The 14,389-nt window shown below is 48.6% G+C and overlaps 1 protein-coding gene across 2 annotated transcripts in view; it reads left to right on the top strand.

Annotated features, from left to right (window-relative positions):
- Positions 1-11,663, top strand: part of SNX19 (sorting nexin 19) — a 53,063-nt gene extending 41,400 nt beyond the window's left edge. For both annotated transcript variants that reach the window (XM_074936515.1, XM_074936517.1), the window contains exons 9-11: positions 4,323-4,507; positions 5,827-5,914; positions 6,932-11,663. In XM_074936515.1, the coding sequence (XP_074792616.1) occupies positions 4,323-4,507; positions 5,827-5,914; positions 6,932-7,067 (409 nt within the window). In that variant the 3' untranslated portion in view covers positions 7,068-11,663. The remainder of the gene's footprint in view (positions 1-4,322; positions 4,508-5,826; positions 5,915-6,931) is intronic.
- The last annotated feature ends 2,726 nt before the right edge of the window (positions 11,664-14,389 follow it).

Raw genomic sequence — 14,389 nt, 5'->3', positions numbered from 1 at the left:
TACTTCTCCCCCCAGCTTAGTGTCATCTGTAAACTTGCTGAGGGTGCAATTCATCCCATCATCCAGGTCATTAATAAAGGCGTTGAACAAAACCGGTCCAGGACCGACCCCTGGGGCACTCCACGTGATACCGGCTGCCAACTAGACATTAAGCCATTGATCACTACCCATTGAGCCTGACGATCTAGCCAGCTTTCTATCCACCTTATAGTCCATTCATCCAGCCCATACTTCTTTAACTTGCTGGCAAGAACACCATGGGAGACCGTGTCCAAAGCTTTGCTAAAGTAGTTTTGTATCATCTGCAAATTTGGCCACCTCACTGTTTACCCCTTTTTCCCAGATCATGTATGACTACGTTGACTAGGACCGGGCCCAGTACAGACCCCCTGGGGGACACCACTATTTACCGCTCTCCATTCTGAAAACAGACCGTTTATTCCTACCCTTTGTTTCCTGTCTTTTAACCAGTCACCGATTCATGAGGGGACTGTGCCCGCTGCTCCCAGGGCAGCGGCTCTCAGGGATGGAATGTGCTGGGTTAGATGGAACCCAGGTCCGATTTTGTCGAGCAATCCCGACCTTCCTAGCCTTTTCTTGGTGGGTCCGCCCTTTAATGGGGTGGTGGAAGGGAGCCCCCGTCGGCTGCACCACAACTGTCCCTGCACTTCCTTTCCCTCCTCAACTTTTGTGTCTCCTTTCTTTTCTTTCCCTCACCTCACTGCCTAATATTGATTCTTTTCAGTTCTCTCTCTGTGTGGATTCCCCATCTCTCTGGTCCCCCAGCCCACCAGAGCTGACAGACTGTTTGGAAAAAGTGGAGCCCACTGGTGATCGAAAGGAGCCAGGACATCTGTGCTCTTGCAGCTAAGCACAGCTGGGACAGCAGCCTGCATCCCTGCCCACAGGAGCTGCTCCTGAAACTGGCTGCATTAGGGGCAGGAGCAGGGAGAAAACTTGGGCACCTTTTGAAGAGCTATCTGCTGCTTTGCCCACCTCAGCAGGAGCACATGGGGAGCGAGTCTGGATCAGCCCTCTCCTCTGTTCCTGCACTCAGTCCCCAATTTGGGAAGCACAGAGCTAGACTGAAAATACAAGATCACAGAGTGTAATAAATAACCCCCTCCCCGTCCTGGGCTTTATAATCACAAGAGCTCTATGGCCTGTAACCATTTGCACGTCCTGTCCCCTAACTGGATGAGAGTAAGTCTTCAGAGTGAGGCTTACGCTGCTGATACTGATGATTCCACAATCAAAATTAACTTTCTGCAACATTTGCTTTAAAATTGCTCTTTCAGTGACGTTCCCGCCAGGAAACACGTTTGCTCTTTGTAGGAAGGAAGCACATAAAGGTTGTTGAACACAGTGGAGATTAATCCAGTGAAGCATTTGATCTAACATCCCTGGAAAGATCCTTGGCCTGATTGCTGAGCTTTAACCCTACATCCCCGAAGTTCTGTGACCCTCTCAGACACCATCTGTCATACTTGGAAATATGTTAATTAACTTGATTTTAAGCATGACATTGCCCCTAAAGTAGGCGCAGTTCCACACCTTGAAAACCATGTGTGTTAGTTGTGGTTGACCCTAGAGTGTACCATGACCAACTAAGCATGACTAGCAAGATTTTAAAGATTTTAAAGTGTGCTGATGCTGGGGGCAAAGTTGGGTTTAAGCCAACGCACTTTCAAACGTGACTGTTGCCCTAGATAGGACTCTTGTTACCTTGCTGTCTAAGGCTGGTGCAAACTAGCCTATTGATCCCAAGGGCATGCTCGGATAGCATAAGAAGGCTCTGATCCTGGTTGGAACCATGGGGCACTGTGGCAATACCCACAGAAGCACTGCTGATGGTACCTTTTCCCTAGCTGTCCCAAGTCTCTGGGATAACCATCCAGCTCCCCCAGAGGAATGCCAGGAACAGGGCTGTTTTGAGAGGGATTACAAAGACCTTACAGCTCTGTGGAACCAAGACTGGTTTTATTTTCTTGTCTTCTTTACTTTTATTCATAGTTTTTAACAGGTGCGCACGCGCACAACTTCCATGTGGATCCTGGAAGCCTGTTGGTAGGGAGATGTATTCCTTAGGATGTAAGGCAGGGGCACACGAGGAATGATATCACTGTAGCTCTGCCCCTTGACAACCATTGGTACTACCCAGAGTTTTCTCCCTCACTTACCTTCGGGTGTTTCTATTCTTAGTGCCACTCTTGTTCTGTCCACTGGCGTTTGGAAGCCGGGAAAGAAGCCCTTGGCCAGCATGCCCAGGCTGAGAAGAATGCAGACAGTCTGGCAGAGCGCAGGTTAAATAAAGTTTGTCTTGGCAGGGCCCAGCTCTTGGATGTACTACAAGCCACTGGAGTACAGTGATGATGGAATTAGAAACACAAGCACCAGCACAGGCTGCCAAATGGGACAGGTCTCCCAACACTGCTTGTGGGCTGCTATCTGCTGGAACTCTGTGGGTATGTCTACACAGCAACTAGACACCCACGGCTTCCCATGCCAGCCAACTCGGCTTGCAAGGCTTGGGCTGCTGGGCTGTTTCCTTGCTGTGTAGACTTCCAGGCTCGGGCTGAATCCCAGACTCTAGGAGGTGGGAAATGGAAGGCTTGGAGAAATTGCAAGCTTTCCCCATTGTCAACACTCCACTGTTTCCTGTCGAGCACCCCTGCTGGCACAGACTGAGGAGAGAGCACGTTTCCCACAGCCGGCGGTATTGCACCAGTCTTTTCAGTGCTGTGGAGCTGAATCCTGGTTCTGCTGAAGTCAGTGGGAGTCTTGGCATTGATGTGAGTGGCATCAGGATTAAGATCATGCTTCCCCAGGAGGCCTAAGGGGTTCCACTCTGCATGGCTGATTTTGGGGTGCAGGGGGAGCTCCAAAGCTGATGGCTGGCTGGCTGCAGAGGCATTTTCTGGTACTTGGGAGAGTGCTGTAATGTCTTGGAGTCTGGGGATCCACACTAGATTTAGTAACATTTGCTGGCCAGCATGGGTGGTGTCAACGAACCTTTCCTGCACTGGCTGCATATGCCTCCTGGCTCCTATCCGGAATGACATTCCTGTGGCTGTAGCCTCGGGATTTGCAGGTTGTTACCATATAAAGGGCATAGTCCTGTCGCAGCAGGAGAGCCAGTGTGAAGTTTTTTTGGAGGGTACATAACTTTCCTTTTAATAGATGGACGACATAGATTTTTGGATGCAAGCTGCAATGATTTCACTGCCCTCCAGTGATGGAGATGAGCAGAACTGAGAAGGATGGGAGGGAAAGCCGGCAAAGGAGATGAGTACAAAACACAAGGATAGTCTCACCTCCCTGCCCTAGGAGGTTATAGCTTTGGTCTTAGGAACTAGCATTACTAAAGACCTTCAGTTGTCTCCTTAGAGTCCTTCAGCCCCTTCTATTCCCGAGCATCTCCCCTTAGCCTTTACTCACTCTCCCCCAACCCAAACGAGGACTGGCTTTTGGCACACACAATGGCAAAGCACCACATGGTGTCCTGCATTGACTTTCTCTGCTAGCACTGGGACAGGACAAGGAAGGCACTCAACGCCAGACCAGATTCCCTCGCCAGGCTGTGCTGGCAAAGGGATTAGGGAGGGGAGGAAAATTGGTAATACAACATACTCCCCTCTGCTGCCACAGCTTAGGGGCATGCTGCTGCTTGGGGGCTTCCGGATCCCCTGGGAGCTGTCTTCCCTTTACAGTGAAGCATCAAGAATGCCTGTTTTTGGCTTTGGGGTGGGTGTGGGGTGGGGATCAGGCTGGTCTCTGAGCTGGGTTGATTCTGAAATCAAAAGCATTAAAGATGCTCTTGGCAATAAGGCACCCGATTTGGAGCAAGGAGCCCTGGGCTCTACTCCCATCAGTGCCATAGTCTGCCCTCGAGCCATTCATTAAGAGCTAGAGCAATCCACAGGCCTGAAGGACTAGTCTGACCTGTACAGCACAGGCCACGGTCCCATTGGTGGACAGTTCCATGAGTAGCTCTCTTGACATTGTGTGAGTAACTCCTCCACAGTGCAAGCAAGAGGGTCACTAATCTGGCCCTTGTGCTCTGTGCCTACATTTTCCCATCTGTAGAATGGGAGTAGTCATCTCTAGCTGCCTCACAGGTGGGTGAGGAGCAGCAGCTAATGAATGGCTGTGAAGTGGCTGTGATACCCTGTGGGCCGTTGCTGTGAAGGGAGGAACATTTTATAAAGCCCATCAACCCTTCTCCAGGAGTCCTGGATAAGTGGGAGGCTCAAGAGCTAATTCCCACTATAGCCATCTTTCACCTCTCTCTCTCTCCCCCCCCCCCCCATGCCTGCCTGCAGATGGCTGGAAGTGCAGGTGACTAACCTGACCTGCACTCAGCGCTGGGTCCAGTACCTCCGATTGCTGCAGGAATCCATATGGCCCGGGGGAGTCTTACCAGCGGTGCCTAAACCTGTCAGGACGCAGGAGCAGAAGGAGGTGACGGCACAGCAGGCCTTGCAGAGCTTGATGGGACTCCTTCCTGGTGAGTTTGCCGTGCAATAAACACCCAAGGGCTCTCTAGCTGTGGGATCTGGCTAACGGGCCTTGGCTCTTTAGGGATCAGGTTCTGAAATCCATTCCACCACTTCGCCATGTGAGAGAGCAGGTGCAATAGTGACACCTGGAACCAGTGCTTAATGTGCCGCAGATGCTGAGCACCGTGGGCTGTGAGCACTGCAAATGAACGGGAGTTTGTCATAGGCTCATTGGCCATCCCTGAAAACAGTGCAAGGCAGAGGGCTGGGGAGCCCCACAAGTGAACCCATTGCATTGTCACCTCTAGAGATCTGGTTTCCAAGCATGAGAGAGCCTGCTTGTGTTTACCCACACGTGATATCATAGGCATGGACTTGAAGCCGTCCCTTCTTTGCCCCCCTTTGGTGTGTTTAGTGTGAAACACTTTGGAAAATAGCAATTCTCGCTCTCTAAACTCTGCGCAGTTTTGACACCATTGTCAGCCACGGCAAGATCCAAGACCTGGCAAATTCATGTCACCTCAGGAGTTAAATGACCCATCAATAGGGCTCCCACTAGTTCCAAGTGAACAGCCACCGCGCTGCCCCAGAGTTACTCGAGATAATTCACACAGCCATCTCAGCAAAGTCCAGTACTCTGAGGGAGAGAGGGCCTACCATTTGGTGACTTCTAAATACAGGCCTCCTCATCTCCCACCTTTAGTACTGGCCACTCAGTAGGTGGTGCTCTTCCTTCAGAGCCACTCGCTAGGGAGCCAGTGCCCCAGCACAGCAAGAAGGTGCTGTTCCGCTGAAGGTACTATCTTTCAGAGGAGGTATAAAACAGAATTATTTCTGCTATCATTAAAAAAAAATCAGGCCGCTTCTCCACATGACTAAAATCATTACCCCTGATATGCTGGCCAGATGGTGTTCTTTTACATTTCCCTCTGTCTTAAAACAGCTGCTGTCTGGTCCACCCCAGAGGTGGCTGCATTTCAGAAGGGGGTGAAGTAATCCATCTGTGGATAATTTGTAAAGCATGTTAAGATTCTTCTCCATCTGCTGTTTATTATAACTAGCCAGAGGTTGTCTCTTTGGTCTGGAAGCTCTCTTCTACATTTGGTTCTAGAGCTGGATGTTATGTCTGGTATTAAGATTGGGCTTTAAGATGTGTGTTTTCCTGGTATTTCTCCATGTCGGGGGAGGAGGGGCATCATTTTTTGGGACATCTAATCAGATATAAAAGCCTCTTTAACATCCACTGAGTTCCTGAACAAGTGCAATGCGCCCTGCATTGCAATTTAGACGTGGGTTTTTAAAGACAGTGTCTCTCTGATGTTAACAGACTTAATTCTGGAAATCCTTGGGACAAGCAGATGTCGACTGAGCTGGAACCTGGTCCTTGAGTCACTACGTCAACCCATCATAAACAGGTAGCCTTGACAACGGGGCCTTCTTAGCCTCCATAAGCCACAGTCATTGCTATGCAATAACCAAGTAGTGCATCGCGTGATGGACTCCCTTGAAAAACCCCACTTAGAAAGTTTCTGATGATGAGGAATCTCACTGGAATGAACAGACTCTTTCAGACCAAGGGCTCTCACTGCAAAAGTTCATCTCCTGAGGCTTTGACGTGAGGTGACGATCAGAAAATATCAACCTCAACATGCTATGAATTATCTCAGCCGATCTGCTGATTTCATTGATACAAATAGCTTGGCAGGAGACGAATCCGGGGTTGTCCCATTGTTTGGAAAGGCTTTAAGTTAGGCTACGTCTACACCACAGGTGTGATTTTCCCCAGCCTGCGTACACACACTCACACTAGCTCTCACAGAGTCGTGTGGCCACGGTAGCATGGGTCATAGCAGCGGGGGCACGGCTGAGCTGTGCCGAGTACATACCCGCCGGTTTCAGGCGGGTTTACACTCTGGATGGCCCAGCCCTACCTCTGTTGCCGCTGCCTATGATGCCACAGCTACGCTGCTCTTTATCGTTTATAGCTCGATCAGAATCAAAATGGTCCCCATGGGCAGAGCCGGTCAGGAAGTCCTATTCAGGGCTTTCGTGAGCACGCAGTGGATGTGTTGCATGCACAGATGGCCCGCCACTGAGCATTATGTAAACACATATTTATTATGCATCTCTGAGCCCCTCTGCTGCACTCTCCATACTAATGATTCTAACCTTCCCAACTTCTCAGCAGCCTCAGGCAACCACTGTTTGGGGGGGGCGGGGGGAATCACCCATCCATTGAAGCATTTCCTCCCCCTCTTCCCATGTGTGGGATTTCCCCCCCTCCCTTACCCCAGCCTGAGGCTCTGCAGTGAATTTGGCCTCTAATGGATGCCTTGTACACAGGTGCACACGCTGCTTGAGCGAGTGCAAACGTGTCAGACTCCAGCCTCTTTGCATTGACGAGCCTGTGTTTTCTCCTCTGTCTCTTTCAGGCACTTGGTTTACCGCCTCTCAGATGTCCTGCTGGAGTTTTTGATACTTAACAACTCCAGTGATGATCCCAAAACAACAACTGTAACTTCATCTGTCTCTAACAGCCTCGAGACAGGAGGCATTTCCTCACATTAACCAGGGCTGCTGTTGCCAGCAGCAAAGAAGAATGGGCAGCAGAGAAAAGAATTCACAGGCATCAGGTCACTGGCATTCAGTGTTTGCTGGACAGGGCTGGAAGTTTCTTAATTAACTACCCCAGCCAGTCTGACATGAGGCTTCTTTCAGGCTTCTCCTTGTTGGCAGGGTGACTGACTATGCCCAGTGTGAGCAGGTGGAGATGTTTGTCTGTAACATAAGTGTCCATTCCATAGCTCACGTGATGGCGAGCAAGGTGCTCCCAGTGGGAAAGCGCCTGATCTCTCTAGGGGCAAGCAGGCTGCGAAGTGAGGCCAGGCCAGCCACAAATCCTACTTGGATGTAATTTCATGCCCGGCATATCTCTTGAATCTGAGTAGTCCTGACCCAGAATGGTCGGTGGCACATCAGGGTTGGTTCGAGGGCGTCAGGCCCTGGCACTGATGTGCAGAGACATGACCCCAGGACGTTCCATCAGCTGAACACCCATCGACTCGCATGCCATATAAGGCAAAGAGAAGAAGGAATGCAGCCCTTATTCCTAGTAAATAAATTCACCACTTAGCTCCTCATTGAGCAAAGGCTGCATGGTGCTGAGATTCCTGCCTGACCTTCTCCCGTTCAGGGTGGATATCTGTGAGTGGGGAAATCCTCATCCCACCCTTGTTCCTCCCCAGAGAGATGAGATGGAGACAAGGAGACATCCCCAGGGAGAGTTCCCGCCTTTGGTGCTGTCCTTCCTGTCTCCATGCACACCCTCCCTGGCACCTTTCCCTGCCCATCACCCACTCTGATTTGCCTGCCCAGCATGAAGAATGGGGGGAAGAAATCCACCTCCCCCTGGATGATGGAGTGGAACCTCCTAGATGGAGACATTGGAGACGTTGAACATAGCCCCCAAGTCAGCCTCATAAGCAACCGTCCAAATCTGTGGGAACTGCAGAGTGATGGGTAACTAGCGGAAAGCTCCTGCCTTGCCTTAGGGGCAGGGGAAGGTGCCTCACACCATCTCAACACCAAGAGAATCTTGTTCTGAGATCCCTCGCTGCCAAGGCTGAGGAGAGGGATCTGGGGTGAAACAGAACTGGAGAGCACCGCACCCATCCCCAAGTCATCTGCCTGTGCAGGGAAAATTGAAGATTATGGGGCAATGGCTCCCCCACCCCATGTTGTCTTGTAAGTGGGGATTGTTAAGGGTCCTGGGGTTACAATGCAGGCACCGCACCACAGGCGAGCAGCAGCTTCTTTAGCATGAAGGCCGGGTGCTTCTTGGAATGTGAGACCATCCCTGATCTCCGCTTCACCAGAGGATCTCTCCCATTGATTCGTGGCCGGGCCACTCTGTGGAGGAAAGAACTGACCCATATGAGACACAAGGGGCAATAAATTAGTTTCTGTAACCATAGACTGCCTCTTGCAGCAAGTTCTTGGAGATCCATCACCTCACTGGTGCTCAAAGGAGTTTATCATACAGCTCTCATTGGTAGCTAAGTGGGAGGGTGGTTAAAGCAGGCAGGGGGTGTCCGGACCCCAGGGTTCCATCCCCAGCTCTGCCCTGGCTTGCTGTATGACCATGAGCAAGTCACTTTAACCTTGTTGTGCCTCAGTTTCCCTAGCTGCAAAATTGGGAGGGATGTTGTTAGGGTTGATCTATTATTTGCACAGTGCTGTAGAGACAGGGTATGTTATAGAAGCAGCACAAGGTGGTATTATATATCTATTGCCCATCACTGTACGATGCCCCGGGGTGACAATCTCTACAGCATAGCAAAGGCTTCAAGTGGCATCATGGGCTTATGGTGCCCCGCTGTTGAATTAATGTTAAAGCAGGTGAACAGGGAGTAAGAGCATCAACAAAACTATTTGCATTTCCTCCAGCACATGGGCCACATTTCACCAGGTCACAAGCCACAGTCTGGCTGGCATTGGACTTTTTCATCCAAGAGGACCCTGCCTCCAGTGATTCTCTACAGTTTAAAATAGATAATGGGGGAGAGCTGGCATGAGAGAGGCCTACAAGGTCATGGCCATCATGTCCATTCTACACTACATCCCAATGTGCTTGTCCTCTCTTACAAGGGTTACACGCAGTTACCCAGGAACTGAAAGGGAAGTGCATTAGCCTGTCACACCCTCCCACTAGTCCCCAACCATTGTGCTGGATTTGGGTGCGCATCATTTTCACTGTAGAGGACATTTAGCCGGAGGGGTGAGTAACACTAGTGCAGGTAGCCTTGAAGACACAGACCCTGCTCTTTCCATAGGGAGACAGTCTCCCGTGTGGGTATCTACTCTTCGGGGTGTGTACTGCCTACAAGTATGTGAAAGGTATAAGCACCAGGGGAAGGGGGTCATTTAGGATGGTCTGAGGGTGCCCGAAAGCTAAGAGGAATCGGATGAAATTGAGCAAAACGAAATTTTAGGCTGCCTATGAGCGAAAACTTCCTAACAATGCTATGGTCTCTTAAGGGAAGGAATAGCCTCCCAGATGGAAAGGGAGAAAGTCCATTGTTTGAGTCATTTAAGACTGAATTTGGGCAAAGAATTGGAGAACATACCATAGGGGACAATCCATCCCACAGTGGCAGAAAGCGTGGAGTAGAAGGTGGGACCCAATAAGTTTCCCATTTCCAATTTCTCTTTGTCATTCTTAAGCCACAGGTTGCCCTTCAGCATCCCATTTCACTTCTTCCTCCTCACTCCCTGGCTTTCTATTTTGCTCCTCTGTCCCATAATTTTGGTTTACAGCATACCCTGACCTGCCTTGCCTGAAAGGAGTCTAGGAGAGGCCCTAAGAGAAGAGACCATCAGCCAGAATCTTATGTAACATTACTGAGCCCTGTTGCAGGTCTGGCTGGTGGCTTCCCTGGTTTTTTTGGTCTGCTCCATGGCCGTAACCTCATGTTTTGGGTGTCTCAGGTCATACCCAGTGTAAACCAGAGAGGACAAAATAAAAAGTCTGGTTGGTGGGAAGGTGGGTTAGTCCCTCACCTATAAATCAGATCCTGCAGTGTCGAAGGGGAGAAAGGGGGTGATATTTGGAATCCTTAAAGCCATGGAATATAGGATTGGGCGGTAGAGAGGGTGAGCCTAGGGTTCTCACCTCTCGAGAGGGTTCGAATATCCTGCCTGGAACTCTGACTTCTGAAGTTCCTTGAGGGCAGCTTTTCATGAATATATCCGTTGCCATTCATCATATGGGGCATAGGGAGTGAGTTCCTCTTGCAGACTATGAAGGATGTAGCCAGAGACCTGTCCCTTTGGTGGGAGGCTGGTGTCAGTGAGTTGCGGTTGTAATGCACTATTGCTTTGTCCTTGCGTTGTGCTATCCCTTTGTCCGTGGCTCTCAGAGGACTTTGCAGACTTCACTGAATGGTGCTCCAGAATGCCCTTGCTGGGTAAAGCAGTGTTATTGTCCCTGTTTTACATGTGGAGGAAATGAAGCAGAGATGTGAAGTGACTTGCCTGTGTTCACTTTGTGAGTCAGATGCAGAGATAGGAATAGAAAAACTGGTAATGGCTCACCCTGGTGGCCCCAATCTGTATTTTGTCATTAAGGAACACACATCCTATTAAGATCAGTATTCTCTTAGCGTTTCTGTCCTGTGCACAGGCCATCTCGCCTGAGTTTGCAAATTAAATGGGAAATGATGATGAGAAAAAGTAGTTTCCCATGTTCAGTTTGAGCTGAAAATTTATCTCCTCTTATCTATCACAGAAAATACCTCTTTAGCAAAAAAAAAAAAAAAGGCAGCTTTGGCTCATGCTGTCCCCCTCTTGCTACAACATGTTCAGCAAACTCTGTTTACTGGCAGGAATTTAGGGGCTTATCGCAGCCTGCTAATAAAGGGGCATTTGCAGGAACTGGAGAGCAGCAAAGAGATTTCAGTACTTTAGGACTCAGAAGCAAAAGTCCTACAGTTACATGCCCCTACCCGAGATCTAGAACAGAGCACAGCTCAGATTGAGCAAATCCCATGCTACTTTTCAGGAGGAGCCTTAGTCACTGAGTTAGTTGTCATGTGAAAGAAACAAAAATAAATATTGACCACAGGTGTGGCTAGTACTAGAGAGGTAGTGTGGTCAAAGAGCTAGGCTGGAGACCTGGGTTCTATTCCTAGATCTGCCACTACCATGTTTTGTGACCTTGGGCAAATCATTTCACTTCTCTATGCCTCTTTCCACACCTACCATTTGCCTTTGGGGGCAGGGACTGTCTCTCACTATGTGTATATACAGTACCTAGCGCAACGGGGCCCTAGTCTTTGTTGGGGCTTCTAGACTCTACCATAATATAAATAATAACTATTGTACCTAGAAAAGTAACAACCTCTCATTTATATACAGCAAAAATAGCAGCTGCATACTTAACCAAGAATTGTAATTCTGCACCAAATCCCCATGTCTTCACCTGGGTACAAAAACTGACCGCCAACTATATGCAGACTTACTAGTGTATGATAATATTGCAACACATACTTGTGTATAACAGTACTGTCCCAAGAACCTGTATATATGAATGTAGACAAATATTTTACCATGTGACCTGTGTTCTTATTCTAATCTGTATATAATAATACCCTACCTAAAAATGTATACCTGTGTGTGGATTTAAAATGTTTATTTACTGGGAAATATCCCTACAAACCACACACTATGAAGAAAGAAGAGAATAAAGCAGGGAGGGTGACAAGAAAAGGCTGAGGAGAGACGGGGGAGTGGGCTGATAGCGTGTCCCAGAATGAAGGAGGCAAATCCTTGCATAGAGGAGAGTGCAGTAGTTTGGAACTGGAAAGAACCACTAGCTTTTGCTGTGCAAATATTGGCCAGTTTGACTAGAGAGAAGAATGCTGCCGTTTTCACCAGCTCACATGCCTTTATGTGATGGTGATTGATAATTAAAAGCAAAAAGGAGGAGAGAGCTAGAAAAGAAAAATTCCAACTAAGAATTAAAATATTAGGTTGAAAAAAAGGGGAGAAATTGTATACAACTAAGCGCTTGGGTCATATATTATTGCAGATTAGCTTTGCCACAGAAAGATCCCATATGCTCTATGAAATCCCATTACCTATGAGTAAGGGAACATTTGCACAGCACATGTGGCAGGGAGAGCTGCTGGAGCCAAGTTCCCTTCCATAATATCCACCCCAGGATAGATTGGTCCATTTCCAGTGTCAACAGCTCAAGGATTAAGTACTTATCTCTCTGCAGAACACTGGATAATTAATACCAGATCCAACTCAGGGCTACACTCCACAGAACCTGCTTGGAGCTATATCACTGGTTGAATGTTAATCTAACGCACCCGAAGGACTATGCACAGTGGGGCAAGGTTTCTCACTGCACCCGATGTGCAGGCATGGCCTTGCTGGCATAGACAAGTGAGGTACCTGTCTGCTAGGGTGAATAACCAGCAGCTGTACCACTTTGTGCTGGGCTAGTGTCAGAGCACTGCAGTCATCACCTAGGGCTGCAGGACATGGGGATGATGACGACTTATTAGGAGGCCTTTTCCTCCACCTGAGTACTGGAATGATGGTGCTCATGGGTGATGGGATTGATTTGCCATCTGTGGGGTGAGATGTGAAACCCAGGCACTTCTGGCCAGGAAAGATTTCATAGTTTGTTTATTTATCTTATTTAATAATACTGTTATCCTGGACAAAATTCAACTCAGGTAGTTATATTCTTCTTACCTTAATGCCACCCCATCTTCCAATCTCAGCTGGATATGTTCATCCCTAGTTCATCTCTGAACTTTGCCCATACTGTTACATTTTAGTACAACTTTTCTAGCCTCTCTACCACCTCCAGCACCTACTTATACCATTCTGCAGTATTGGATCAGACAGAAACCTCTGCCTACTGAACTGCCTACATCACTTTCTGCAGCCCCCTGGAGTTTCTGAAGGAGTCTCCCGCAATTATCAACCTTGCTGAACTAAGGAAAGTTGATGAGATCACAGCTCTAGGGATGGGGATGGCAGCAGGCTATAGATAAGGAAGTTGTCTCATTCAAAGCCGGGCAGAAAACAAATGTCGTCCATAACTGTGCGCTGTGACTAGCTCTTTAAACAGAATCTGATCTATACTATTTTGTATAACCCACTTCTGCTTCCACAATCAGTGGAAGGGCATAGGAAAGCTGCTTGCTGAGAGGTAGTGTTGTCTAGTGGATGGCGCAATACACGGGGAGTCTCTTTCCAGCTGTGACTTGCTGTGTGATGTCACTTCACCTTGCTGTACCTCCATTTCCCCTTTGAAGACTTAAGCGCATGCTTCACTTGATGCAGTGTGAATAGTCCCCTTGCCTTTAATGGGACGACTGCCAGTGCCTACAATAAGCCTTTGCAAGATCAGGAGTAGACTGTGAGCCTTTGGCGGCAGGGACTGTCCCTTACTATGTGTATCCAGCACCTAGCACAAAGAGGTCCCCCTCGTAGGAATAAAAGTCAGTAAACTGGAGGGCAAATAATAAGGTGAGTATTGTGGCCATCTCTGAGCATCCATGCTCCATTTTAGACGCAACTTGCTTTCTGTCTTTGTGGCCCATGCTGCCCTGTGTCTCAGGCCTTTACATCTTCATCAAGGAACTTTTTTTTTCAAATGTATTTAAAGTCTTCTTCCTTCCTTTAACCTTTTCATTCCATTCGCTTCACCTCACTGAGCCGCTCAAAAGGCTGCTCAAGCATCCCTTGACCGAATCCTCCCAGCACTCAGCACATTCCCTTCCTGTTCCCAGACCCCTTTCTTCCCCTAACATCCTCAAGTGTGGGGCGCACTTGACTGCCATTCCTGAGGAGGGACAAAAGTGGTGAGGATCAAAGACCATAAATCAGTCTTTAAAAATAATACCCACCAAGTCTCTCGAGTGCTGAGTCTGGCAGAAACTCATTAACGATCAGTTTCCCCCTCCCACTCCTTTGCCGTTGGAAATCAACAGAGCCAAACAAAACAGGCTGTCTTTATTGAAGACAGCTGAAGTGTGTGTGCTTAGTGTGAAAACCAAAAGCAAAGCCATTTGCTAAGGCCCCTTTTCCGTGCAGGCCACTTCACATTTATTATGCCAGGGGACAGAGCTCCTTAAATCCTGATGCTCTTTATTTCTGGGTTTTTAACCTGCCCCTTACCTCCCCCTCCTCTTCCGCTTCTGCTCCTTTCTTTTCTTTCTGGTCCTGTGAGAATGGGCTTTTTAATCCCCTGCTACTGCAGATTAAGGCTATTATAGCCTCCCCAACCTGACATTGTCTCAGAGAGGCTCACAGCCAGAACCTTGTGAGCACTCTCTGTCTTTCTGCTCCTGCCTTTCTTCTCGGAACAC

Source organism: Natator depressus, chromosome 22 (genome assembly GCF_965152275.1).
Source record: "Natator depressus isolate rNatDep1 chromosome 22, rNatDep2.hap1, whole genome shotgun sequence".
Classification (NCBI taxonomy): Eukaryota; Metazoa; Chordata; order Testudines; family Cheloniidae; genus Natator; species Natator depressus.
Note: the sequence above shows the minus strand (reverse complement) of the source record. Positions and strands in the feature narration are given on the sequence as shown.